Genomic DNA, 27676 nt, shown 5'->3' with positions numbered 1-27676 from the left:
AAATTTTGATTGAGATGAATACTGGTCTGAAAATTGAGCCAGTATTTAATGAATTAGAAATTTGAAGAGAATGGCCTCTAAAAGAAATGTCAGGTGACCTTGTGAGAAGACACAAAGGACAAAGTAAAAGAAACCCTTAAAGGTCCTTAGGATGCAATGTCCTAATTTACAATATGCTCTCTTAGACTGTCATGCTTCATATGTGTGTGTACACTGCATTTGCAAACAGCAAACCTACCGTGCAGACCCTGATTGCTGTCACAATATCATTACCAACAGCTGTTGATGATTACATTACATTTATGACATACAACAACATGTCAGGTAGGTAACATATACTGCTATTGCACTCTTCACCTGTGTGTGGAAATGTAATAAACATAACCTGGTTACAGCACAACCTATAGTCATCTCTAGTACCTTGGTTTACTTTCTGTCAAGACAGGTAACCCAGGTCAGAGAAATTTATCAGTTCTTTTAACCCAGTCAAAGCATTTCTGAGGTTCAATAAAATTTTTATAAATGTCCCACATCAGTTTTCATCTCAGCAGCCTTGGTTACATTCTGGTTGGGTTTCTGGTCGGGTTTCTGGTCAGGGTTCAAGACAGTATGCCACATAGGACCCAGTTTCCTGTGCACTCTGGGAAGTCTGTGAGGAGGAGCTGAGTTCTGGCATCAGAATATTCCAGGATCCCACATTGAATTTTTGATACTTAGTCTGTCCTCTCCTCCTTGGTTGGCTGTGCTGCACCATTGTCTGTCCTTAGGAATAATGCATCAAGCCATTAATCCTTCACATATCATTGGCTCTTATCATACAGTATAAATTGTTTTATCTTGATAAACATTAGTTGAGAACTAAATCTTATGTACTTCATGCCATTTTACAGAAGCAGGCACAGAGAAGTAAAGTAACACAGGCAATATTATTTTATTTGTTATTATTAGACTCCCTACAGCGTGCCACTTATATCATAGCAATAAGTAGTTTTCTTGCTGAAAACCTCATTATCTTTATAAAACATGTCACAAGAAGCAGGACTATAAAAAGCTTTAAAAAAAAAAAAAAGCTGGGTAAGGTCTTAGAATTGTATGAACTCGTGATTTGCACAACTCCTGCATGTTTCCCCAACATTGCTTCTGTAATTCAGTAGCAGAACTTTGCAAAGAGCAGACTCAAAAGCATCACTATATACAATGAACACAAAAATGCTTGATCCTTCTTAGATATGAACCTCACTTGTTATTTAAAAATTAATAAGATGTAAGTAAGCTATTTTGGTTCCGTTACCCTCTGCCGGGACCAAAGAGACATAGTCCCCCTTGGTTGCATTAAAGCCTCAAAGCGACAAACAAAATGGCTCTTTCAACCATACAGGTATAATTGTATCCAGCCTTGTGCTTTTGCCTTCAGAGAGAGCAGGGGACAGTGGCTAGAGCAGTTCTTAAAAACTAGCAGCATAATATCCTCTACTGCATTTGTGCACAGCTGCATAAGCCTTGATGTCCACACAGAATGAAGAAGTGGTGATAAAAGCACCTTTCCTGTTACGGCTATTTGTGCCAGCAGGATAACTAGTGTGTAAATAAAGATTAGGGCTTGCACATGGCATAGATATTTAATCCTTTGGAACTTAGATTTTTTTTTTTTCTGGGTTTACTCTAAAGTGTATTTAGCTACTTAGGGAATTTTAGAGGTTGAAAACCATGTACCTCAGGATGGTATGTAAGTAGATGGATAGGCAGCAGCTGGTTGGGAGTTTTGAGGATTTACATTTTTGCAGTTAGATGTATGGGTGTGGTTTGGTGGCTTTTAGTGTTTAGATCCTTCAGTTTATCCAGTCAAAAGTCTGTTAGCAATAAACAGTACTTGACTCCAAACATGACACTTCTCTTAATCACTAGAGGAAGATACATCCGTTTGTGTCTGTCTGGGTTACTGTAAAGTTGGATCTGCTTGTTTTACATATTTACTTGTGGTCATGGATACAAACAGCCACATGAATTACAGTTAAACAAAGAGTCAGACCCCACTGGTATTTCTACCCTTTGCAGGAAGAACTGGGACCTGATGCATAGTGCCAATGCATAGCTCTAGTGGCAGGCCTCTGACATACTGTAAGTGGTCTATCAAAAAATTTTCACTTAGAACTAGTGAAAAGACATGTTCATGGAAGTACAAATTCTAAAGGTATTTGTGTTTCCATTGAAGATACTGGTGATGGAAAAGTTGTATACTTAAGATCATAAATCAGATAATCTTCTATGTTCATGTTTAGCAGAGTATTCTTACGATAGTTTGACACAAATCTTAGTTAATTAAATGTTGGAATTATAACAAGTGCAGGAAACAGGCAAAATTATTCAAGGCTAATTGGATGAAATTGATCCTAAATACAAAAACACTACAAAGCTTAAGCAGTATTTAAGCCTTCAAATAATACAACAAAGTTTTGGTATAAATCAAGTTGTTGAGGAGTTACTGTATTTTGTACTACTCAGTATCACATGGTTGTATCAGCTCTGGTTTCAGCTACAGTAGCAAATTTGAAGCTGCATATGAGATAAAATGAGAGTCCTCTTGTTCTGTTTCTAAGAGACTCAATGTCCAGTCTAGAAATGACATTGCATACAAATCAAGAGAAACAACTTCTCATCATACTGTGGCAAGTAACAAAGAAAAAAAGAAAGCAGAGGTCCATCTGAAAGAAGCAAAAATGTCTTGCCAGATAATTGAGGAAGATACAAAAGGTAACACATGTGAACTCTTAGTGAGATACACAAGTTCTGCCCAGAATTAGAAGGGTGGCTTCATCAAAACTGTTTCTGCCTTAAGACTCTGCATACAAGAATTCAAGTCCAAACTTAAAGTTTTGCAACTGATTTCTGTTCACCCAACTCATGGCAAGGGATTAACTCCCATTTCTGCCAGATGAAGATATGATCTCACACTTGTTGATAGCTTTTGCTACCTTGTAGCATAAGGTTTTGCTCTTGTCTTTAGATACTCTGTCCAATACCCATATTGCCTGTCAGACCACAGCATGGGAAGAATTTTTTCCTCACCTAACTATTTACCAACTTGTCTAATCAGAGAGCTTCCAGCTGTGGGATTTCTACCTGTCTGCATAACTACACATTGGATAGTTTCAACTATGCAAACCCACAGACCATAACAAGTAACGACTCCTTATCGTAGCATAATTCAGGTTGGAAATTACCCCAGGTGGCCACCTAGTCCAGTCTTCTGCTAAAGTTAGTTTAACAACCTAGGACAAAATATACTTTCATATTTCTTTAGCATTGACCTGGCTGTTCTCCTTTTTACATTTGTTGTCTTTTGTTTTTTAATCCATTCCTCAGTACAGGCTTCTTGAGCATACCTACTTCTCAGTTTCTCAGTAGTCACTGAGCAATGTCTCTGGCTCCAGAGGTTAAAATAAGTTTATGGTTTGTAGGTTTTGTGGACAAAGACTAAAAATGCCACAGATGTGAAAAAACATGACCCTCACTGTAGTAGAGCAATAGACAATACTATTTACATGAGGCTTGGCTTCAGCCTGACCTGGATTCCACTTGTGTATTTTCATTGACCTTCTACTGAATAGTTGAAATTTCAGCTCCATCTCTGTTGCCGATGCCAGTGAGTGGAACTGGTATCTGACATCTGGTTTTCTTTTAATGGAAAACTGAAAGCCACCATGCATATGCTTATTTCATTGGAAACATACCCACTCTTAAAAGACATGGTTTCTACAACATATTTTCTTGCCCCTTCTGACCTTGTGAATGAGATACTTTGCAATTAAAGTACCAAGGAACTGCTGAAGCAGAAGTGACATCTTGCTACCAAGACCTGGAACAACTCCACCAATCCAGCCACCTAGTACCATTGTGGCATGCAGTTTTAGCATTGCAGAGCTTTGTGACTGACAGCAGCAGGAATTGCAAAGTCAACCAGACTCGTTTCCATGTAGATCTACAACTGGTTTTCATTTGCTTAAAAATAGTGCTCTGCTTCATCACAATGTGCTTTAAGAGTTTCATTCATTGAGTAACATTTTCATTTGCCACCATCTCTCAATAAGTAACTGTCTTCTTTACATACCAAGGTCATTCTTCTGTGTCCCTACTTGCAGAGGCAATGGCTATTCCCAAGCCTATATGACAGAGAGAGAAGTTTCATACAAACATCCAGTTGTTTGTTGTGAACTAGATCTACTGAAAGATTACTGTTACCTAATGGTCTATGAGAGTTGGTAAAGCACAAAAATTTATATATTTACATATCTCTGTTCCACTGGTGTGTCAGCTGTGCATAAAAAAATCTTGTTAATACTGAAAAACAGAGAGTCTTCTCTAATACAACTTTTGGCAGTGCTGAAACTGGAAGTCTGGGTTTCTACTGCAGCCATGGTAGAGATATGAGCTTAGCTGATGAACCCCATATCAGTCTGTGAGCAGTCACAGCTTAGTTACTGATCTGTTAGAGCAGGCACATATCCATCAGCCCAGTCTCAATGTCTATACCATCTCAATGACATGAACAACTTGTGTACTGTAGGAGTTACTGTATACATTTACAACCTTCCTTTGCCTATTCTTCCAAAAATCAAGCAGTAATGGGTTTCTGTTCACATCCCAGCTATGGCATCATCAGTTGCTTTTTATATCTACAGGTAATAATTGATGTCAGTGCATCCCTCTGAAATGTTGTCTACTAACTAGATAGAATTATGTCTGTTGTTCAACATCAGTGAGCCCTTGGAAATTTCAGTCTGCATGGTGGATAAAGGCAAATGATCATATTCTTCCATTGATGCAGTTACTGAATTATGCTGGCAGCTCAGAATCAGTGACTTCACTTCTTTTTTGAAGTTGCTGTTTAGGAAACCATAGATAACAGGGTTGACACAGGTGGAAGCCATAGCTACCAGGTGGCACAATGAGAAGATCAGATTGTGGTAGCAAGGCGAAATGATTTTGTAATTCCAGTCCACAATGGTGTTGAAAACATGCAATGGTAGCCAGCAAACAGCAAAAGCTGCAACCATGCATGCTAACAAAATATTTATCCTTCGCAGCTGAACTGCTCGGTTGCTATATTCATTCTTCTCAAACATGTCCTTTCTCTTCTGTAGACGTAAGTAGATACGCAGGTAGCAAAGTATAATGAAGAACAGTGGGATGCAATATTGCAAGAGTAGTAAAGTAGTAGTGTAGATAAGTCGGTGTTGCTCAGAAGGCCACGAGTCGATGCATATGGCCTTGTCAGTGGAAAAATTCATGATATGCGAGAGCTGCTCGTACAAATCATTAGACAAGATAGATGTGGTCAAAAAGGGCAGGGACATGAGACATGCTAAAGTCCAAATCACTCCAATTCCTAGATAGGCTTGGGAGATACTTGGTCTCCAGCCAGTCGGGTTTATGATGAGCTGGTGTCTTTCCAGAGCAATAAGGACAAGGGAAAGAATTGACACTGTCACAGATGTGCACTGAGTGAAAGAGGTCATTTTGCACATGACTTCCCCAAATATCCAGTAGTCCATCATGGTGTAAACAACGGTGAAAGGCAGACAGACAAGACACATAAACAAGTCTGAAATTATTAAGTTGGAAATTAGAATGTTGGTGACATTGGCCTTTTCCTTCTGCTTGGCAATGACAGCAATCAGACAGATGTTTCCCACAATGCCTAGGACAGTCTCCAAGCTGTAAGAGGTGGCCAGAAAGACAGTAAGGTCAGTGATGTTCCTGCACTGATTAGAAATCTGCACAGGGAAGCTTCGGTTTGAGCTCCAGTTCTTACTGTTCAGGAAAGGAAAACCATCATTAACAGCCCTTGTCTTATTCATCCTGAACTCCAAAATATTTATCCAAAAAGGTGATAGTCAAACAGAATCTGGGTCTTCTGGAGCCAGCTTAAAAAGAAGTTTTATCTGTTCTGTTTGGCTGTGGAAGATCTGGGTATATCTGCAAAGGAAAAGAAAAGAGATTGCTTAGTTATGCTACAAAAAAATTAGTCAAAAGGGCAGAGGCGGAGACAGGGAAGCAAATGCCAGGGATTCTGTGTATATTCTGCAGCTCCCTTTTACATAGTTTATTAGATCATAAAACGGAACTCTTTTCTAAAATGTGGAATGGAAGTCTGTGCAACTCTATTGAATTATGACCTCACTTGTTGTGAGGTTGTCCCATGGATTTAAGAACACCTTAACTTCATCATTTAACTCAGTGCAGTATCTTGAACATCACTAATATAGTAGAGCGGTGATTCAAGAAAGCTGGATCAAAACCCACTCGGGGGTAAAAATTGTGTGTAATTCTGGTTTTGCAAGGTTCTGATCCAAAACTGAGCAGAAGACACATTGTGGACTGCATTTACCTTCAATTGAGCTAAACATCAGTGTGAAAAGTAAGCCATATTAGGTGCATAAAGCCAACACTAGAATATTTTATGTGAGTTAATCTGTGAAATGCATTTGTGATTGCAGCCAGAATCCACATTTGCTTGAGACAATCACCATGCAAAAATTCAGGCTCATATCCTCAGGAGGGATAACATGGGACAATTTTGAAAAAGTCTAAAATCAAAATCATTTCAACATTCTACAGCTTCTACACAGCTCTGATAGGTCATGGGAACTGCAGTCCAAATTCCCTGCTTCCCCATTCTGGATGAACTCTAGTGTCCATGAAGCATTGATGTCTCCCTCTGCGTGACTAATGTATCCATCACAGGGTTAATCAGAAATATAGTCCAGTCTCCTGGTTTTGGCTTTAAGAGCAGGTGATTTTGACAAATCTCTTCATTTGATAAGTCTATTAATTCCTTATGAGAAGCTTCTTATCAATTCTCCCTCAGCATAATTTTGCTTTTTTTAACCAAGAGAATTCAAGTGTTGTAATAGTATGTGCTATGTCCTGGATACTGTTCACTCACAGGCAGATGGGGCTGCTTCTTAACCACTGCTGCAAGCCCCAAGCTAGGATTTTCAATGGGGTCTCAGGGAGCTGAATGCACAGAGTTAATTGAAGCTGCACACTTTTGGAAATCTCAGCCATAGGTCTGCCTGAGCTCTACCAGATGGCTCCTGGGAGGCTGTTGTGATCTGCCATAGCAGAGCCTGCTTTATAATCCTGACCCTGAGTCCAAATCCTCTATGTCCAGGACTCAAAGAAAAAAAATCTGACTCTGCTGGGAATTGTCCCCAGGCCAGAGGCAGTTTTATGCTGTACAAAGGCTTGTAATGTGAAAAGTAAATAAATACTCAGGGAATGACACTATTTACCCACTGCTTGACCCTTTCCTCAGCAACAAAATGCCACTCAAACAAGTTTGTAGAGTGGTGAAAAACTTCTGAGCTTCAGAAAAACAAGTGATCAAGATATAAATACATAAATAAAACAGTATAGTGAACCTGCCACTTTGTTTGAGTAGCATTTACTGCAGAGCAACTGCATGCATAAAGGTAACCAGTACTGTACAAAAAAGCACGCACCATTCTACAATTTTTTGTTTGCCATATCTTTCTCTTTTATGAGTTGTATTGTATGCTTCTAGAGATGTTGCCTCTCAGGAACTAAGAAAAGCAATAGTGTACAGTAAATAAAAAGATGTTTTGAGATCATTGTTCTACTTGATCAGCAAAAATTAGTAGAGTCAATTCTTTTGTTGCTTTGCTATCTGTCATCTATGTGTATCCATCAGTCTGAGACAGTCAAGACAGTCACATAAGTAAAATATAGTAACCTTTTCTTCCTCTGTTTCTTTCATTTCCTCAGTAGTTTAAATCTTAATTTAAGAGGGCAAAGGACATTTTTCAAATTGTGAATTTAAGTATGACTCTTTCTGTCCACTCACTTTTGTGTTGTTACTCAACCTGCGTGAACAGGTTGATTTATTTTCTTGAGTTAAAAGAAGAGACAATGATATATGGATTGCATTCACATATGGGGAGGGTATGATGGTCTGCCTCAGTGTGAAGATGGATATAGAATGAAAACTATCAACCAGTCTCTTAGCTTTTAGTGATTACTGGTCAGTAGAGATGCTGCAGATGAAACAGCAAAGAGATCAGCAGCCTGCAATATTGTTTGATACCAGTCAAAGGATCTCAGTCTTGGCATTTGGACAGGACAAACAGACTGCTGTAAATGAGACCATGAGCTTTTTGCTGCAGTCCCAGCTGAGTGTCCTTAGCTACAGTATCCTCAACAACAAACACATGGTTCTCTCTTGTTGGTTGAAAAATGTGTGCTGAGTTATTACAAATATCTGTACCCCACAGAGTAAGCCCTCTGAAGGGTCCCAGACACTTTTGGACATGCTGAGGTGTCACTGAGGAGAACTAACAAAGTTGAAGCAAAGTAAGTAAGTAGTGAAGCCACCTGAAAACAGAAGCCAGATCCTACGGCTTTAAGGGGCACGTTCCTAAGGGGAATGCCAAAGGTAGGGCACAGTTGTGTGTTTGTCACAGAAGGCAAACATGGTGGGGATAAAAAGCATATCTGAAGGCTCTGCTATGCATTTTGTTGGGTTAGGATCTCCCTCTCTTTTAACACCTTGCATTCCATGCAGTCTCCTACAAGGTGACTGTCGAGCACCTCCTGGGCATTCATTCTCATGGTACCTCACAGAGGTAAATAAGGAATGGTCACCCTCTTATCACAGATAAGGGAACTGAGAGAGGAAGGTGAGACTTGAGTTGTCCAGTGTCTCAAGGGAACCTGTGCTGCACTATGCAGTACTTAAAACTGCCTGCAAAGTGATGTCTTGGGAAAAGTCAGAGCCTAGATCAGCTAGGCTGATAGTTTTCTGTATCTCTTATTCTGGCAACCATAACGTAAAAAGCAGTTCTAGAAAAATAAATGTTGCAGTGACCTTATACTTATGTATCCTATTATGGTATCCTTGGATAGCAGATTCTCAAGCTTAGTCACTGATAAATGCTGTGTTATCTCAAGGTGTTTGCCATTCAGTTTGGTCTAAATTAAGAGCCAGTAATAAGCAATGTGTACATATTATGCTTAGTCATTTGAATAAAATTTTAGCTAATATACTGAATCACCGTTGCAGTGGGAACAAGGGTGATAGTCCCCTCACTGTATTGAAGGTTTGTCAATTACCAAGTAGAGTACAGCAAAAACTTTATGGGCTAAGAAAACCAGCTTTTGTATCCAGAAAGTGAAGCAATACTTACTTGGCTTGTAGGAGTGAAAAGCATGCCTCCTAAATCAGTTTGTTGAGGGAGTGGAGGGAAAAGCTGGATTGCTTTTGTTTGCTTGTTTGTTTTTAAAGAGGAAAGAGTAATCCTGCTCAGAACAGTTAATGAACTTCAGGAAAGAGGTCAGTAACAAAAGTTAACATGCTCAAAAAGCAAGGATTTTCTTCTCTAATTGATGCAGCATGAGATAGTTTATCTAAAAAGTGAATGTCACAAAAGTCTGCAGCAAATTGTCACGATATAGAAGGAAAAAGAGAAGGAGCTTTCAGATTTAATCTTAGTGTAAGTTATATTTCCCCACTTACATCTTTTATAGACATTCATCACTCTGCTGTGTGTGTTGGAAGCAAGGAAGAAGAGTGAGCAAGGCTTGAAGGATTTGTCTTTCTGAACAACACAGTCTTCTAAACTTAAAAATGTCACTCAGGTTGTCTCAAAAAAAAAAGGAAACCATCTATCACTAGTCAGCTTGAAAGCCTTGTCCCAGGGGCTATCTTGTATTTCCCAGAAAAATTCCTCAAAGGAAAGGGAATTCTGCAGAGATGGGTCAGGGAAGAAAATGAAACCCTCAGTGGGTTTCGAAGAGACTGCTAGACAAAAGTGACGCCAAGCAGTTAATGCATGACTGCCCTTTTGAGAGACCCCTGGACTTGAAGACATCCTATGAAAACCTCTATGAAACTGCTTTCCTGGAGGTAGAATAAATCAAGGGATGTAACTGATACTGTGCTTTATGTGCTCACTGGGAAGGGGTGGGTCATTCTTACAAAGCTAATCATGATCATCCCCTCACTGTAATCAAAACCAGTCTCCATAGTTGTGATGGACAGTGTGGATCAATTTCCACATCAGACATAAGTCAAAGAAAAAAATATGTTTGCAGTGTTTAGCTTCATTATCTGGTACTTAGAAGCAATTGCTTATCTAGCTCAGAACTTAACTAGTTGCTCAAGCCATGTTTGCTGTTTTCAGACCATGAGACTTCCTGAGGGAAGCAATTCCTAAAGACATGAAGTGATTGTATTACTTATTTAAAGAGTTACAGCAATTATCTGCAGTAAAACAGATATGGTCTGCCTCTTATAAACTAGAAACAAAGAAGCAGTTTAACAGAACTCTGAAATTCATGTTGCAGATATTAACTGAGGTGGTAGTGAATGACTTAACAGTGGTATCCCCTTTTTGCTGGCAATGACATTATCTCAGTAAAATAGATTTGCCTTGTTTAGCGTTACAACCTAGAAGGAGGTTAAAAATCATTTGGCTATCATTACAAGTTCCCAGGAAGGCAACATTTAAGTAGAAGAGGAAACCTACCACTGAGTATGAGCAAACATCCCACAGCAATGTTAAATCCATAAGGGATTTGGTACAATGAAAATTAATGGTGGACTCTTCATCTTTGTTTAACTCTGTGTTGCAAAATTATTGGCAGCAACTATCTTAGGTCATTGAAAAAGCTATATATGTTAAAAATTTCTAAAACATGCATAATGAGGATATAGCACAAGATGTGTGTATTAATATGTTACAAATCTGTAACACTGGGAGATGGTATAAATACCCAGGAAAGTTAATATTTTTTCCCCCTCTCACATCTGCACGTTTTCAGAAGGAAACCTTTTAGGGGTTATGAACTTATATTATGAGTTAACCTTTTCTGATCCTGCAGAAATCAGGGAAGTTTTACAAAAGCACCTACTCTATCATTTTATTTGCTAGTTAAAATCATAACAACCTTACCAAAGACACAGAGGCAGCTCACAAAGGTAAAATGTGACTAGCAGGTCAGCAGACTGGAGAATGGTAGTTAGTCCCTGATTCCTTAAGAGTAAAGGCCATTGTGACTTGTCCTGTACCCAAGAGAAAAAAAAAAAATATTTTTACAAAGGTGATCTTCACCAAAGGAGGTGGGGAATCCATAAATCATTGTAATGGGCACCTTAGCAGACAGCCAGTTAGGATATCTGGATGGTGACATGATGTGTACTGCCAGAAACTACATGGGCTGGGTGAGGAACAAGAAGTCTCAGGGACTAGGAGATAAGAAGTGTTTTCCAGTGACCAATGGTAACCAGGAAGGCTTTCTGTCACACCGCAAGGTGGCGGGGAGCACACCTGAAACCCAAGTTCCCCCAAGAAGCTGCTATCTCCCTCTTGCACCCTGAAAGGTTGCAAAGCTCTGCTCAGTAGATACAAGGATTGGGTCTTTCATGACAAGTCAGACTGGATCCGTTTGTCAAAGCCACCTGCTTTGTTGGAAAGTGCCGGTTCAGTGTACCTATATTCTGTGGACATTTCATGATGCTCAAAGATGTCCCTTCAAATGTTTTTTCTTAATCAGATGGAGGAGGAAGAACCCAGCTTATCACTGGGCTTCATTGGATTAAACATCAGGTTTGGTATCATCTCCTGTACAGTGATTCAAGCCCTTCAGTTTACTAAAAAACACTCAGAAGTTGATTACAATTATTTTGTTTCCAATGAAGCAAAATGTTGCATTCATACCAAAACCTTTTTTTTTTTTTGCATATGAAAATGCATTCTTTCCCTCAAAAACATCCAGTCTTTCAAAACTATACATTTAATGTTTTGGTTCAGGCACTGACTGATAAAATCAACTGTTTGCATGGCCTTAATCAAAGCTGAATGGTAAACAGCAAAGGCCTCCCTTGTTTTTATAACCCTTCTTGCTGAATTATTACCATTAATAATTACATTAATGTTTATTATAGTGGTATTAAAAAAACAATTGAGAATAGGTCCTTTTGTGCTTGGTGCTGTACACGTCTAGAGGAGCAGACAAGCCTCCCTCTTAATAGAGATAGACAAGAGCTTAAAAAGCATACAAAGAGAACAAAGTATTTATTGCTGTTCTCCTTGCTTTGTAACTGGGTTCAGAGCATGTTGATTATAGTGGACTTTGGATGAAGTTCACTTAATATTTCTGCCCTCGTTTCTGTATTGTTTGAAAACCATAAAGAAATGTACAACATTTTCATGGAACTGAAGGACAGTATAAGAATTCTTTGTTTTTAGGAATTGAATATACATGAAGCCTTTCAATCCATGGATTCTCTTTAATTTAAATTTTATGTCCCTGTCAATATCAGTGGATCAATTTTAGAATTTAAATGCTAATCAAATGCTTTTCATTATCTCCTGTTTACCCTAAGAGTTAAATGAATGAAGAATCATAACTGAACTGCTTGTTATCCATACTTCTGTGTTCTTCTAAAACTTGTTTCTTTAAATTATATTAATATAGCAACTACTCAGTATGTCTCCCTTAAAAGTTTCTGATATATAACTCTTGCCTTAGATCTTACGTTGTTTCAGGTGAATCCTTAACAATTTTCAATCAGAAATCAGTCATTATCCAAAGCAGAGGAAGATTTGAGCAGAAAGAGAATTAACAATGATGGCATCAGCTGTCAGTCACTCCAGTGAAAAGTGAATAAATTTTTATTATCAAAAGCAATAACTTTAATAAAGATATCTGAGCTCTTACCAGTCTGAAATACATAATTTAGAAAATTCTTACCTGTTACTGATTGAGAAAATCACTGCTGTTGCTGCACATTTCTATTTTGGAAGAAAGAAGGAATGTTGTAGCAGCAAAGTAAGGTCTTCTGTGTCCTAGCAATCCAGAAGAGAAGCTCTCCTCACTGTTTCTGTAGGTAATTTGGGTGGCATCTCTCTCTCTCTCCCCCTCTCTCTCCCCCTCTCCTTTCTTCCTTCCCTTCAGTTTAGCCAATGAATTCTGCTTTATGATTATGGTCTGACTTTGAAGTTCTGGCTCCCTCTGCTGTTATATAAATATAGAAATTCTACAGATACTTGAGAGGAATAGCAACTTCAGCAAAGAGCTATGGAGTTATCTGAAGCACAGCATGCACCCATGCTGCACACAAGTGTGTAGTCAAATGGAAGTACACTAAAGCAAAGGGACAAAATACAGAAACAGAGCTTAATCCTGTTCTCCGCTGAGATTTCTGTAGGGCTCAAAGAGAATTTTGCCTCATAGATATGAAAAGGCTGCCAGTATCATTTTTCTCAATTTTTCCATTTCATCACAGACTGATATTGAAATTTTATTTTAGAAGGATCCAGGCTACAAGTCCTTAAATTGTGAAAGGGCAAGAGATACACTGTTACTAGGGCAAAGAACTCAGAAATGTAAGAGCACTGAGAAAGTTGGAAAGAGAGGAAAAGAAGGATTTGCAGAAGTGCCGCTTTTCTTTGATTTTTCCCAGGTCTTTCTCATGAAAAACATCAGAGTTGCAAATTTTTCTCTTACATTGGGAAAATACACAAACAGAATATTTCCAAGGGCTATATCTGAATAACAAAATTTCGTTCTTAACTTAAAGTGGGTTTTAAGCTATGGTCAACTACTTAACTAGTCCAGTGGTTAATGCTATTCTGAGGCCCTTCTAAAGGTGTGATAAATAGTTGTAACAAATATGTGTTTTCATTTGAAGTCATGTAGTATGTCACCAGAAATCAAATATTTCAGTATCAAAATAAATACAAGCTCTTACCAACTAAACTAACTGTGAAAATATTTTTTCATTTGTACTGTATTCTTTCTTTCATTTTTTCTGGTACCAGCTATTACAGATGTGCTCATCTACTTCAAGAGTTTAGCTGACATCTTTCATCATTAGAGAAATAATCAAAGCAGAAGCAGGAATATTTAAGGTCTTTCTAGGGTATTTTGGAATTTCTCATGTTTTATGATGCTGAGAAGCATAAAACTGGAACTTGTAATGAATGGTGTAGGCTAAAAAGTTGTCCTTAGCTACTGATTCTTTCTTCAGGGCATGCTTGAGCTGCTTCTTATTTTGTATTACTTACTTTTTCCAGCCTCCTTTTCAGGAGCTTTATCTACCAGCTAGTATGAACGAGCACCCCATATCCCAGTGTTTCCCTTTTACCCAGGCACCTCAGAAGGAGATGACCTTTCTGATCTGGTTAGGGAAGAAGACATGAAGTCTGTGCTCCAGCTGAGGAGGCATCAGCCCTCTTGCCAGCTCCTTAGGAAGTAGAAGCTTCCTATCTTACTGGAGCCAGAAAATCTGAAATTATTTATTTAGCTGGCCTGTTCACTTCTGTTTCTTCCTTAATTTATTTATCATATGTTTACTTGTTCTGCTGTTCAAAGCATTTAAGAAAGAGGAGGAAAACCACTAGGAAACAGACAGTCCTTTTACTGAGGAGTATTTTGATTTGTGAAGCTGTTCTTCTTGTCCCCCTCAGCTTGCAGCATTCTTCAGCAAGCCTTATCTCCACACCTTCCAAACATTTAAAGATATTCTGTGTCGCTTTTATTCTCTCAATTCAGACATTTGGACAGAGCCTGCAAACTAGCAAATTAGCATGTGCTCTCTTCTTAAAGTCAACAGAAAACAGCTGCAGAACTATTCCTGAAGAACTGCTCAGGGGGCTGCCTCCCAGGGATCAGGAAATGACCTAGCCACCAATATTTTGCTATGTCATCTGGGAATTTCTTCTTGACAGGTTTTTTAGGATGAACTGCTGTAGCAAGGTTCTGGCCATTTTTTGATGAGGTGAATGGGGCTGCATTAGAGCTGTTTACATGCATATTCCTTCCACATCATGTCCAAACTGCAGGGTGAAAATGCTCACTATTAACAAGCTAATGTGAGAGCAGCACTTGGGTCATTCCAACCCTGCACTAATTTGTGTAGCTGGGATTTACATGCACACAGCAGCCACTGAGTGTAAGCGAAGAGATGTGGTGTGGTGCAGTAGCTGTCTGGACTGCAGCACAGAGGGGACAATACTGGAGCTAGCTTGGAGTGAGAACACCAGCAGCAAGACAAAGATGCAGATCCCTGTTTCCTCATCCAGGTGGATCTTGTAGGTTTAGTTCTGCACCTTGCTGAAAGGGATGTTGGTACCTGAACTGGCTGGTTTGAATTTGGCCATGTTTAATTTCACTATACAATGGGGACTATTGAACATGTATCTCTGGAGAGTCTCTGTGAGGATCCTGACCCATTAAGGCTTTTGGAAAATGCACAAGTAGTACTTGTATGAGGATGCATAAGGGTGGAAATTCCTCTATATGCAGGACACTTGCTGCTGGAAAGCAGCATGGAAGTACTGTAGTCCCAGCTGGTCAGACTGGCTGTTTCTGTTCATATCAGTAGGTTTGCATTGATTCTAGCAACCAATAGACCAACCCCTGTTTGCTGTTGATAGGGAATGGAGTAAAGAAACTAGCTGGCATGGTATGGGTCTGTCCTACTACCCACAGAGCAATAAGAAGTCTTGCTCCCATTCTCTGTCCACAGCACATGCTCCTGCTATGGGAAGGTACTGGGCAACTGTTTTCTCTGCAGTTTATTACATACAGTTGAACTCCATGGAGACAATGAGTTTCAAGAGGGTACAGGTGCATGGGGAAATAGTCCTCTCTGCTCTGACCAAATAACTCCTTCCTGCACGTGGTTATGGTGAGAGCAAGACCTCTACCAACAAACATTCATTGCGTGCAATTAAGCATTTCCCTAGGAGTGACAGGATTGTCACAGCAGTGGGATTACAGCTGCACTCTGGATGCTTTGAGGGTCTCCTCCAGTGCTCTTGTGTCAGATTTTCAGCCATATCAGCCTTCATTGATGGAGTCCTGATGCTCTGTCTCTTTCTTTCCTCCAAGCATGGAATTTCAGAGGTCAATTCTCCTACAGTACATCTAGCAAATCTAATTGTGGTCCAGCATCTGGAGTCCTGCTCTCTCTTGGCACTGTTAAACAGTGAGCAAACAGTGTCCACAAAGAATAGTACTAGGTACTCAATGATAAAAGCATATGGAGAAAATGTACCATGGAACAGTACATAGTCTATGTGTATGCTAAGCTTATCAGGTCTACGTGGCATCTTTGTAGGTATTTTGCACAATTTAGGTTTGGCTTTATTTTGTCAAAATCTCTACCTCTCTCTGAAGCAGAATTGATATTTTAACCATTTTCAGCCTTCTCCAATTTGTTCATAAAACTCCTTCCATGGGGGGAGCTATGAAACTGATGTATCTTCCCAGGGATATTTCTGAACTGCCTAAATGATGTTTAAGCCTTCAGAAAAGTAGCCCTGTTACTCAAGGTCCCCTAGGCAGGCCCTTATAAATGCATCTAGCATTTAGGAAGCTGATAACATGATCCCTTATATCTATGTCTATGTATCTATATCTATAGTTATATCTCTTTCTATATCTATCTCCTTATGTATATGTATATACATATATAAAACTGGGTGAAATCCTCTGATCCACCCTCAGCAAGTAGAAAAGTGATGGCCTCTCCAGTGTCTGCTACTCACAGGTTGGAAGGGTCATAGCCAGCTCCAGTGATGTCCACTCCATTATTCCCAAGAAGACACAGGGGGATAGCACCAAACAGAGCTGCTACTAGTGAGTTCTAACTAATCATGAAGGTCAAAGATTTAAGAAGCTACAATCGTATTTCTCATTTTACCTGCTTCCTGGAATCACCTTAATGACCTTCTGGTACCTGGAGCCATGGATGGGTTTTCTTCTAAACATTGGTAAGCTGTTTTCCTTAGTATGTGCAGGTTTTCTACTTGTATGCTCTCAGCATGACACTTGAAAATAGACTATGTGACCATGGCTTTCCACAGTAGATATTAAAAAGCAGTTGTTATTTCCATCAGCTGAAATATTTCATCGTAATACACTTCAGCAAGGTAGAGGAAAGGCAGATAAAGAAAACACCTATGATGTCAGCGTTGAATAAACTGAACATACTCAAATGATTTATCTGGGCCTTTTAAGCTGTACAGCACTCTTGTTATAATTGCTTTTAATATTGTCTAAATATGTTTTATAGGATATTTCTCATATAAACCACTTTCATGAACTTTGTACCAGGCACAGTGTAGTGCCTGAAGTCTACTGGCTAAACATGTTTTATAGTCCAGGTTTTCTGTACAAACAGCTTTCATGGGGTTGTTTGTCAGTGGACTTTGATCCCAACAAGATTATTGCAGGAAATTCTACCCCAGTATGGAAGGCTACAGAACTATTTATATGGCATTTCTTTGCAGTAGGTTGGACTCTCAGGCACGGGCTTGCCTTTTCTGCAATATACCTGTCATCTTCTGGTGAATATGTTCCTTTGTGCATCTGCACTTATGGATTGACCCACACAAGGCACCAGGGTGGGGAGAGGCTTTCAAAGGGCTGTTTTCTGCTTTGTTTCATCCCATTCTTCTAGTACACATGTCCTTGGGGGAATGTCAATGAGCATAACAGCACAATTAATCCATTTGTCTGGCAACAATTTATATAATACCTGTTACTCTAAAAGCTAGATGATTTCCAAATCAATAATTAGATTTAGAAACATTTACAGACACCATGAATTCTTCTGTTTTCAACAAGACCAATCAGTGACTACTTAGAAGGAAAAGCAGTGATTTGACATATGTGAAAATTTATTTAACTCTGCATCCCAACAGGAAAAAGGTCACAATGTTATTTGTGGTAAAGCTTGGTTACAAATGTGTGTTATAAGACAAACCACCTAGTGCCAAAAATTAGATAGATGTGACACAATTAGAGCTGTGAAAGGCAATAGGCGAACCCCTTCCTCCTGAAACCATGTTGCTTTGCTGCTTTCCTCTAAAGAAGAAGTCTGGAGTATGTTCAGCTTCTGGGGTAGGTGTGGAAGAGGAGAAATACATCATGTGGTCTTAACCAACTCCATTGTAGACTTTGCAGCTTATGTCAGGATTAGTCTTCTTCACCACTCGGATAGAACAGCTTTTCTTGTGGAATAGGCCAACACAGTTCACCCTATCATAGTTCTTGGGGATTAAAACCCTGTCATTGAGAAAAGCAAAGAGAAAAATCATCAGTCAAGACATGAACTTAAGAAGGATGCTTACTGAGCCACAACCATCTTGGAGCAAGCTACATCATGGATCGATTTGGCTCATGGGTTCCATTAATACAAGTGCTATGGATTATCATAGGAGGAATACAGAGCCCTGATCATGACCCTTAACAGATGAAGTGATTTCCCAATGTTTGTTCTGGTTTAAATGCAGTTCTCACCGGTCATTTTGTTAACGATTGCTGTAAATTCCTGCACAGAGACAAAATAGGAATTAGTTCTGTTTTCCCCATTCAAACTAAGACTTTCTTGATAATAACAAAAGATTTAGAATGCTGAATCACCCCAGCCTGAATACTTCGCAGCCAAGCCTCTTCTCAGCACAGGCTGACTCCCTACCTCCTATGACTGAGGACATCCAGGAATATTTCCCACCAAGAGTTCCTTGGGTTGTATCCTTTCTCACAGACCCTTTATGGGACTCTTTCTCCCTCACCTCAAAAAGAATTTTTCCAGCCTTCTGCGGAAAGAATCAGCTCATACCACTATATTCAGGAAGACACAGCTGGCCATGATGTGTCACCTGCCATCCATTAGCAGGAACACACGAGAAGATTAGAAAGCAAATTATCTGAGCAGGGCGTGTGTGTCCTGCTTTGATAAGCAGGAAGGGTTTGCTCTTGGCAGCATGGAAAGGATGTGGAGCTGCTCTGACCTGATTAGATGCTTGCAGGCAAGCCACTGGTCTGACAGAGCTGCAGAAGCCCACACATATGTGTGTTGCGGGCTGTTTAGGTATCTGGAGACAATCTGCTGAGTAGAAGGAGGAAGAAAACAGAGGCTAAAGGGAACCATACACCCAGTTATTGTCAGAATCAAAAGAAGGACTAGGTGATGAGGAAGAGCTGTGTGTTGGAAAGACCCTAATTCTGTTTCATTTTGTTTCTTCCCAAAGAAGTCTATGTGATTGCCAGATTATTCTGCTTCTTCAGGATTAGAGCTAACTGGGAAATGGGAAGAGGAATTTTGTTTACGCAAGTATGAAATTCTAATGCACACTTTCAGTGAGGTTTTTAAAGTCTGAATATTTCAACTAGTTCCTGAATAAGCAAACAATAATTTGGGTAAACTTACAAGCTGCAGCAAATCATTGCAGTCATCTTACATCTGCATTGGTAACAATCTTCAGTCTTCCACACCGCACCAAAAACATAGAGGTTTCTGTTTGAAAGGCACCCTGCATGTACACACCAGAAAATAATAGTCAGTAGATCAATATGAACCATGTATCAGTTTACAAAGTCTTATGTTTGTGGACTAGCAATCAAAGCACTGATTTCTGTAGAGTCACACCAGGGAAGAATCTGTGCTCTGCAGAAAAGATACTATGTCTTTGCTCCTGAAGTGTGCATGAGTGTATGACATGGCATGATAAAGTAGTAGCAGCCACATATCAGAGAAGTATTATTCTGCTATTGCAGTGGATCTGAGAAATGCCTTCGCTTATGGTTATGGTAGGATCTTTCTGCCCTTTCTCATATTCAACATACAGGTCTAGACTTTAATTTCTCCCTTCTTCCTCTTTCCCAAATCTTATTATACTTCACCTTGCTCTGTTAAACTGAATTTAATCACCAGCTACGTTATTTTTGCTTTGCTTTTATTGTCAGGTACCCCCTCAGGTTAGTCAACACTGCTTAAAAGTACATGGGTTTTGCCACATGGGTAAGGACTTCAGTTATACATCAGCCCAGAAGGTAACTATTGAACCAGGATAGAGTCTCTCTCTCTCTGTGTCCAGAGATGCCTCCAGGTGGGTTGATCCCTCAGTACACAGCTGTTTGGATCATTCCTCAGCAAAGAACATATTATACTATTCCAACATTTCTAAGAAAAAAAAAGGCTTTGAGTCTCTGAATTAATGCTTCAGGGATGTCTAATATATTTGCCATTCTTACCATATTTGCTGGCTGGTCTAAAGTAACAGTGAGCATCACACAGAGTCCTTGAGAAGAGAAGGATCAAGCAAAAGAGCAGCAAGAATTTCTAGAAAAGAAACAAGAATCATTCTTTAAAATTAGGTGTTTTTTTCAGAGTCTAGCAGACTAACTTGCACGGAATTAAGGATCAGTCCTGCTATTCCCAATAAACTCAGATTAAAAAATACTTCCAGTGTACATACACACACACAGAGACACACAGATACACACACTGTAAGCTGTTAACTTACCATACTTGCATGGGCTGCTCACATTTCATAACGAGTAGTGTGTATTTATATACAGTGAGGAAACAATGGTCAATGTAAAGGGAGGTGATGTAAATGTGAGCACCCCAGGTGCCAATGGACACTCTAACCTGTTCCGATCATCGATCAGAAGGTGGCACCTCAAAAAGTCATGCAAAGGCTTGTTTTGTGCACTGATGTACATTGGCATCTTGATCTCCATTGTGCTGGTGTAAAGCTGAAGAAACACCAGTAGACTAGTTACTCCACATCAGCATTTGTGTCAGTGGAAGAGTCTGACCCCCAGAAAGCTATGCCTCCAGAACTGGCAGGCCATCAAGGAACAGTGGGGAAAGGGCACACGATAAGCAAGGCAGCAGGGCACTATTGTTCGGCTGACCTGCTACAAGGAGATCGCCCCCAGGTATGGAACAAGCCATTCATACAGTGCAGTGGTGTGGAGAGTCCACTGTTCTCAGACTGATTTATTATAATTTCAATTATTTCATATGAGACATGTTATTTTGTCCATATTTAGCAACCTGCAGGGACTAGCTGTAGTTTTGTATCTTTCAGTTGCTGAAGCAAAGCCAGGCCTGAAGAACAGAGATCACCACGACCAGACAGCACCTTTTTGGCAGCTACTGGCAGCAAAAGTGAGATGAGATGCACAGTGTCTCAGTTTAAAAACAAATGTAACAGTCACTCATAGCTCCCTGACAGCAACAACATTAATGCTAAGGATTGAGGGAGGCAAAGAAAGAAAAAGTTCTAGTTTTCTTTCACCGTGTGCATGCCCTGCCTCTAACACAGCTGTAATCAGACACCACTGGCAGTGTTATTTCTGCAACACTAAAATGAGGACATTTCTTTCAATACACATCTTGTCGTAAGGGTCCAGGTCTTTGTGCCATTAGACTGTTGGAACACATAGTATGTGAGGCTGCATCTCAAAACCAGACAGGAAAACTAACACAGATCCTTGTGGCTGCATCAGGAGCTGCAGGGATTCAATGGTTTACTGAAGTGGAACATAGACATAACAAGTCTTAAAAATTACTAGAGGATTCCCAGCATAATGAGCTGCATTAACTCCATTAGCTTGGCTCTTTCAGCACACCTGGTTTAATTAGACACCTTGATTGATATGGCTGCACTCATTAGCTTCCACTGATTGACAAATAGCTAGAGGAAGCAAAGCTGCATTAGAAGTGGTTTTGGGATAAAAGGGCCAGTGGCAGAACGGGTGTGGTCTCTTGAGAGATCTGGAGTAAAGGGGCAGTTAGGAAGGTGGTGGCTGCTGCTTGTTGTGATAGAACATTTGATTTATGTAAGTTCCTTTTGTTTATTTGTTTGTATGTACTTAAAAAGAGGCTTTAGAGTTTTTGTTGTACTTTGTTTTTAGCTTTGCAATGCAACTGTTGAGGTTTGTGTTAACCTTGTGATTTTGGTAAATTACTCTGTGTGTGGTCCTGCTGCAGGAAGCAGTTGTGGTATCTAACAACGTGCCTTGAGAAAATACTCCTTCCTTAGTAATCCTTAAATGAAATAATTCATAAAAAATGAATGCTCAGAACTACTTTTGTTAGTGATTAGAGGCAACAAGGTAAAAATATGACATAGCTCTTATGCTACTAAACATTTAAGTACATGATCTGAATTTGGTTTTATTTTAATTGAAACTATTTGATTAGGCTTTAGTCTAACTAAAGGCTAGACCCACTTCTGTCCTGTCCCTGCTGTAACTCTTGACAAATCTTGTGATGTTTCTTGAGGAGAGGTGAGTGTTATAATGTATAATATCTCCAATAAGAGTATAGTTGCAAGGAAATGTAACAAGCAACTTCTGACTTGAAGGGCATGATGGATTTTAAATTATTCTCTTAAGATGATTAGTTTACTTAATTAGTTAATTATGCTTTCTTCCTTGGAGAGAAATAACTATTAATAACTTTCTTATAATTCTTGCTCTTTCTCAGGCAGACAAATGTATAAAATAGGAAACTGAAGCGTAGTGTGACCAAGGCTGTTGCTGCCAGAAATGCCTGTTAGCTTGACTTCCTTAATCTGAAGTGTATATTAAAGCATGTTGTGTGCATTTTTTCCTAAAAAAAAAAAAGGGTGGGGAGGGCATCTTAAGATATCTTGGATTGCAGACTTGAGAATGAAGAAACCAAATGTTTATGAAAGTCTATAATACTGAGTTGTCTATGGGATCTGTAGCAGAGCAGAGGTTGAACCTGTCTCTGTTCATGTTCCTATTGACCTGCTTGGAACTTTCCTCTTGAAACAAATGGTTTTTAAAGTCAAATGGGTAACAAAGGAGTAGAGAGGATTCTCTGTTGTGCAGATGTAAATGAAATTACCTTCTGGGGCTGCAGTATTAAGCAAGTGTCCTCTGATGGTTCCTCTGTTAAGGGAAAGTTAAGTTGTCCTAGCCTAGCTTGCCTAGCTGATGGCTGTAATGGGTGAGAAGGTTGAGTACCTCTGAGACATGAAGACTACGGCAGCTTGCTCCTTTCTCTCCATATCTTCTCCCATGGGGTCTATTGTGCTGGAGGGGCTTGCAGCCCAGCTCCAGACATACTGACTTAAGTTAAACAACTTCCTTCACTGGCTGTGGGGGTAGGGCAGCAGTTAATGTATGGGTCTCCTCAGCTTGAGGTCCATGAAGCATTGAGAGGAATGTCTAGCACTGCTTTTCCCTGTTTATCTAGCTTCTGTGTCTGTCACGGAAGCTGCCAAACTAGACTTGGCAAATAATGTAGTAGCTTGGCTAAAATAGTGACCCCGTGCCAAGTCAAGGAGGCAATTCTGTCCTGGGAAGCTTTTGCCAATTAAAAGGATTCTGAGTTTTCTGAGGAGACATCTGGAATTGAAGGGTATGGGCTGTGGTCTGGATGGTGGCTCCAGATCACCAAGTCTCTGGCTAGGGTATCAATTCCATAATTTGTTTAAAACTTGCTCACACTGAAAATACTTCTTCAGTGGTTTTAGACGTGATCTGCTGGATGTCTGTTGCTTTGCCTTGTGTTTCCTGATTCAACACTAGATCAACGTACTGCTAAACACTCTAGTGGGCTTCAAAATTGGATTAAAGCACATGAATAAATCTGATCTGACTTCAAAATGGTTCGTGTCAATTTGTTTTAGAGAAGGTAGTAAGGGAAATTGATGTTCCTTCTGGCTCAGACAACTGATTGCCTCCATTTTTAGCTGAACTCATGGCAGTGAGCCATTAGGTAGGACCCTATCTAATGTGTGTGCAACTCTTAAGAAATCAAATGCGCTTTATGAAATCTTATATTTTTCCCAAAAGCACCACCTGTGTGACCTGGCCCTTGTCAGTGAGAATATAGTTTGCTACTTATCAGGGGTGCAGCACCATCAGTGTGGCCACCACTTGTAGTGGGTGGTACTGTTTTCCCTCTGCAGGAAGGATTCAAGATTGACTTTCTGATGCTTTTAGGTTATGCAAATGCACCCTGCCCAAATCCTCTCCCTAATGGAAGTTTTATAAAGACATTTCTCTATTAACTCTCCCTTTCTTTCCCCGTCAGTTCACACCTTTACTGGTCTGGGGCAGATGGCAGCTGGGTCTCTTGTATATGTGTGGGTTTTGTTTATTTTGAACTTGAACTATTTCAAGTTGTTTAGCCCATGTTCATGCTTCCCTTTGTCTAGTTTGGCTGTGTTTCTGACCACTCTCCCTTTGAAACAAAAATTGAGTTCTCTAACTGCTGCTCATGCAGAAGGCTTGGCTTCTTTTTTTTTCTTTAAACTGTTCAGCAAAATGACATAACACAAAGGCAGTGTAACACCTTCACTACCTTGAAGAGAGGTAAACGTCGCTTTGTCTTTCCTTCAGTACTAGCATTACAGATGGGATAGTTTTGGTCTCAGTCCACAAACTTATTTAGATCCCAAGGTCCCACTTGCCTTCAGAAGTAATTAGTCATTGCATAAACTCTGAGTCCAAAGCATCTCCCTCTTCTTTTGTTGGCTGTGCTGCACTTGTGACATCTCTCTGATCCTTTCTTCTCTCCTGGAGAACACATTGCAAAGCACAGGGAATCTTGGCTAGAACAGACACATGTGCATGTCTGAGCTGGCATGACATGAAGAGACAGTTAATGGCCATGTTTAGATGACAGTTCCCCTGGGTCACTGCTCAGGGATGGGTGAACTGGGTTCTGCTAGGCTGGAATAGCAGTATCTGTTTTCCTGTTAGACAGGGAAAAAAAATACTGGAAGAACAGAGTTATTGCCTCTGTTACGATTTCTGGTGTAATCTAGTTTGACTGCACAAGGGATTAACTCTAGCCTAGGTCTGTCACGGAAAGCTTGTATGTGCCAGTGATATCAAAGTGCAGATGGCAGAGAAAAACAAGGTTAATTTTTTTTTTTTTCCCCTCTGATCTAGTGAGTGATGGTTCTTCCTCCCTTCAGCAGTGCAGGCCTGAAGGTAGCTGACCACTGCCACTGCTTGCCTTCATCCAGAGGAGTATCTTGCTCCACTTCTTAAGGAAGTTCCTATTGGGGGAGCAGTAACTACTCATGAACCTCTGGAGCTTACGCCTCTCATTCCACAGACAAGAGCAGCCCAAATCCCTGAAGTGCAGCTATTCCTCCAGGGGGCTGGAAGTAGGCCTTGGTGTCTGTGGGTGCAGATGGAGCCAGTCGTATGCTGGCCCTGAACTTCTCTGTGGGAACTAATAATGGTAGCTCTGGGAAGATGTCCTTGACTCTCTTGAGCATTTCAGAGCTGAAGAGAGCCTTTAGCCTCTTGGGTGTGACTTGATCCACATGTGACTGACTACACTGGCACTACCATAAGGTGCTCCTTAAAATGGCTGGGCTTTAAAGAGCTCCTTTTTAAGCTAAAGTTACCAGACCTAATTTCCCCTCCCACTCTACTCCTGTGTGATTCTCTTCCACCCTAGCCAAACTCTGAGGGAGAATAGTTACTTCTAAGCTGAATCTCACTATCAGCATTGGTGCTAGGCGATGACCTATTTTGACAACTAACTTTCTGAAACTGCAGTTGGAGGCTAAAATATCTTAACATTGTCCATTAGTTTGACAACTCTCAACTCTTTTGTATTTACCAACTTTCTTGTCTTTACTGAACATGTGAAGGATCCAGAGAAGTCCTTTTCTCTTGCCTGGCTAGAAACCAACACAGCCCAATCATTTTATGTGCTGTATGTATTCTTCTGTGCTGAGTGCAGTCAGAGCTGCATGCTTGGCTCCTCCAGCTGCATGCTTGGCTCCTCCAGCGATCTCAGGTAGATGAACATGGCCTAAAGCAAACTGAGGATGAAAACCTTTCAGGCAAAAAGCTAAAGTAATACAAATGCTCATTAACAGTGTCAAAAGCTCTCTGCTAGATGATATCTAGCTAGGAACACAAAAGTCATTAAGTACTTAATAGCACCGCTTGTGTAGAGCATGAGAAACTTGGTCTGTCTAGCAAAGCAGCTCCCTCTAGGTTTTTTTGGCCTTCTTTGTCCCCATTGGATCCATTCATCTAATGACAGTTCTGTCTCGACTTCAGCTATTCCTGAAAATAAAGGTTTCTCATTAAGAGGACTGAAATCACAAGTTTCCCAGTGACAGAGGACTGCAGGAAGGCCTAGGGTAGTGATGGATGTCTACCTGATGATTCGCCGTCACAAGACAACAATCTTCACTGAGGCCAAAGAGACAACAACTGTGCATGAGTTGAAAAAGGTGGTGGAGGGAATACTGAAGAGGCCACCGGAGGAGCAGCGGCTCTACAAAGATAACCAGCTACTGGATGATGATCACAGGACTCTGCTAGACTGTGGCTTAAGCAGCCAAAGCTGTCGTCCTCATGTACCTGCCACGGTGGGCTTGGCTTTATTCAGACCTAGCAATGGCACCTTTGAACCATTGTGTATTGACCCCTTCTCAAGCACCCCAGAGCTACCTGATGTTATGAAGTCACAGGAGTCTGGTAACAGCTCTAGTAAACAAGCTTTGCATTAAATCCAGCATCTCCTGCTTTGTCTCCTGCAGACAGGGTGCTAGTCTTGTCCCGGTCACACCCTTTCGACTGTGTCTATCTGACCAATAAAGCATTGCAAAGCAATTACATGATGTCGGTGTGCTGTAGTGTCCAGGCAGCCAACAACTCTTTCCTGTGATCCTTCTCCAAAATTAGTGCTGGAGAAGGGTGGCAGCAGCTGGTTACATGTGCACCTCCTGAATTGTAAATGCCATTTGTTTTCCTTCCAGCCAATGCCCAGCTCAGAGCTGGGCATGGGTTTTTTGGGGGGAAGAAGTGTTGCACAGACTAACTTGGTATACAAGCATTTGTTTCTCTGTCTTCATGTTGACTCATGACAGTAGTGCCTCTGAGGAGTTTGGCTGGAAATCTTGGGGGACAGGGGTGCAGAAGAAATTTCTACTCCTGCCTGTAGCAAAATCTTTAGGAAAACTATAACCTTAAGACGTGAGCAGAGGTAAAACTAGTAAATGGAGCTTATTACCTTCAAAGTTAAGGGATGCTGCACTAATACAATCCACACCAATGAATTTCGAAAGCTGACATTAAGTATGGTTACTGGCATGGACTGTTGAAAACCTCTATGAACTGGACAAAGATTTTTCTTCAAAGGATTAGATACCAGAAGGTAAATTCCTGCTTTCTTCATTCTTGAAAGGCATGAAAAATACAGTTGAAAAAGGACAGTATAACCAGAAACGGATATAATAAAGATGCAGTCTGAGAGTTCTGTAAGAAAAGTTGCTTACCAGAAGCTTTAAAGCATGAGATTGGTCCTATCAATCCTTCTACTGTTAAGAAAGCTTATGAAGCCACTTCTCTTCCCAAACAGAATTGACCCCAGCACTAATTTTTTTCTATGAACCAGCCTACTCCAGAATTAATATTAGATTTTTCCTTTTTATCCCTAGTGATGTTTTCACAAGCCATCACATCTGACTAGACTCGCACTGCTGTGCTGCAAGGGGAAACTCCTGGGTTTTTTCTCTGTTAAACAATCAGATATGTTAATGCATCTGTTCTCTGAATGAAATTCTGAGGTAGTGTTATTGGTAAGTTTTCCCTCTCATGTATCAAGGGTAATTCAGGCAGGCTGGTCTATGTCCAAGTTCAAAAAAAAACTCTTGAAACTACTCAGTCCCATCCATGATAACTCCTTGGATATAGACTAAATATATAGGCACTTTTGAAATGCCACTTACACTCTTAAACCTCACTGGAGCAAACAGAAATTGAGCTCAAATCTGCCAGCTGAATCAGGGTCTAGGTTTTTGTGTTCTCTGTAGCTCTGACTTGTCCATCTATT

At 40.2% G+C, this 27676-nt stretch overlaps 2 protein-coding genes across 2 annotated transcripts; one reads left to right on the top strand and one right to left on the bottom strand.

Moving 5' to 3' along the window:
• Positions 1 to 4724: 4724 nt before the first annotated feature.
• On the bottom strand, positions 4725 to 5858 carry NPY4R2 (neuropeptide Y receptor Y4-2). Its single transcript, XM_074830038.1, has one exon. The coding sequence runs from the start codon at positions 5856 to 5858 to the stop codon at positions 4725 to 4727; it is 1134 nt and encodes a 377-aa protein (XP_074686139.1).
• Positions 5859 to 25985: 20127 nt separating this feature from the next.
• ELOB (elongin B) lies at positions 25986 to 26351 on the top strand. The gene has a single exon (XM_074830037.1). The coding sequence runs from the start codon at positions 25986 to 25988 to the stop codon at positions 26349 to 26351; it is 366 nt and encodes a 121-aa protein (XP_074686138.1).
• Positions 26352 to 27676: the final 1325 nt, after the last annotated feature.

This window comes from Strix aluco, chromosome 7 (assembly GCF_031877795.1).
Source record: "Strix aluco isolate bStrAlu1 chromosome 7, bStrAlu1.hap1, whole genome shotgun sequence".
NCBI lineage: Eukaryota > Metazoa > Chordata > Aves > Strigiformes > Strigidae > Strix > Strix aluco.
This window is presented reverse-complemented; position numbering and strand designations above follow the sequence as displayed.

Excerpts from the sequence above, each read along its gene's own strand:
- NPY4R2 (XM_074830038.1), bottom strand. The coding sequence starts at position 5,858 with ATGAATAAGACAAGGGCTGTTAATGATGGTTTTCCTTTCCTGAACAGT.
- ELOB (XM_074830037.1), top strand. The coding sequence starts at position 25,986 with ATGGATGTCTACCTGATGATTCGCCGTCACAAGACAACAATCTTCACT.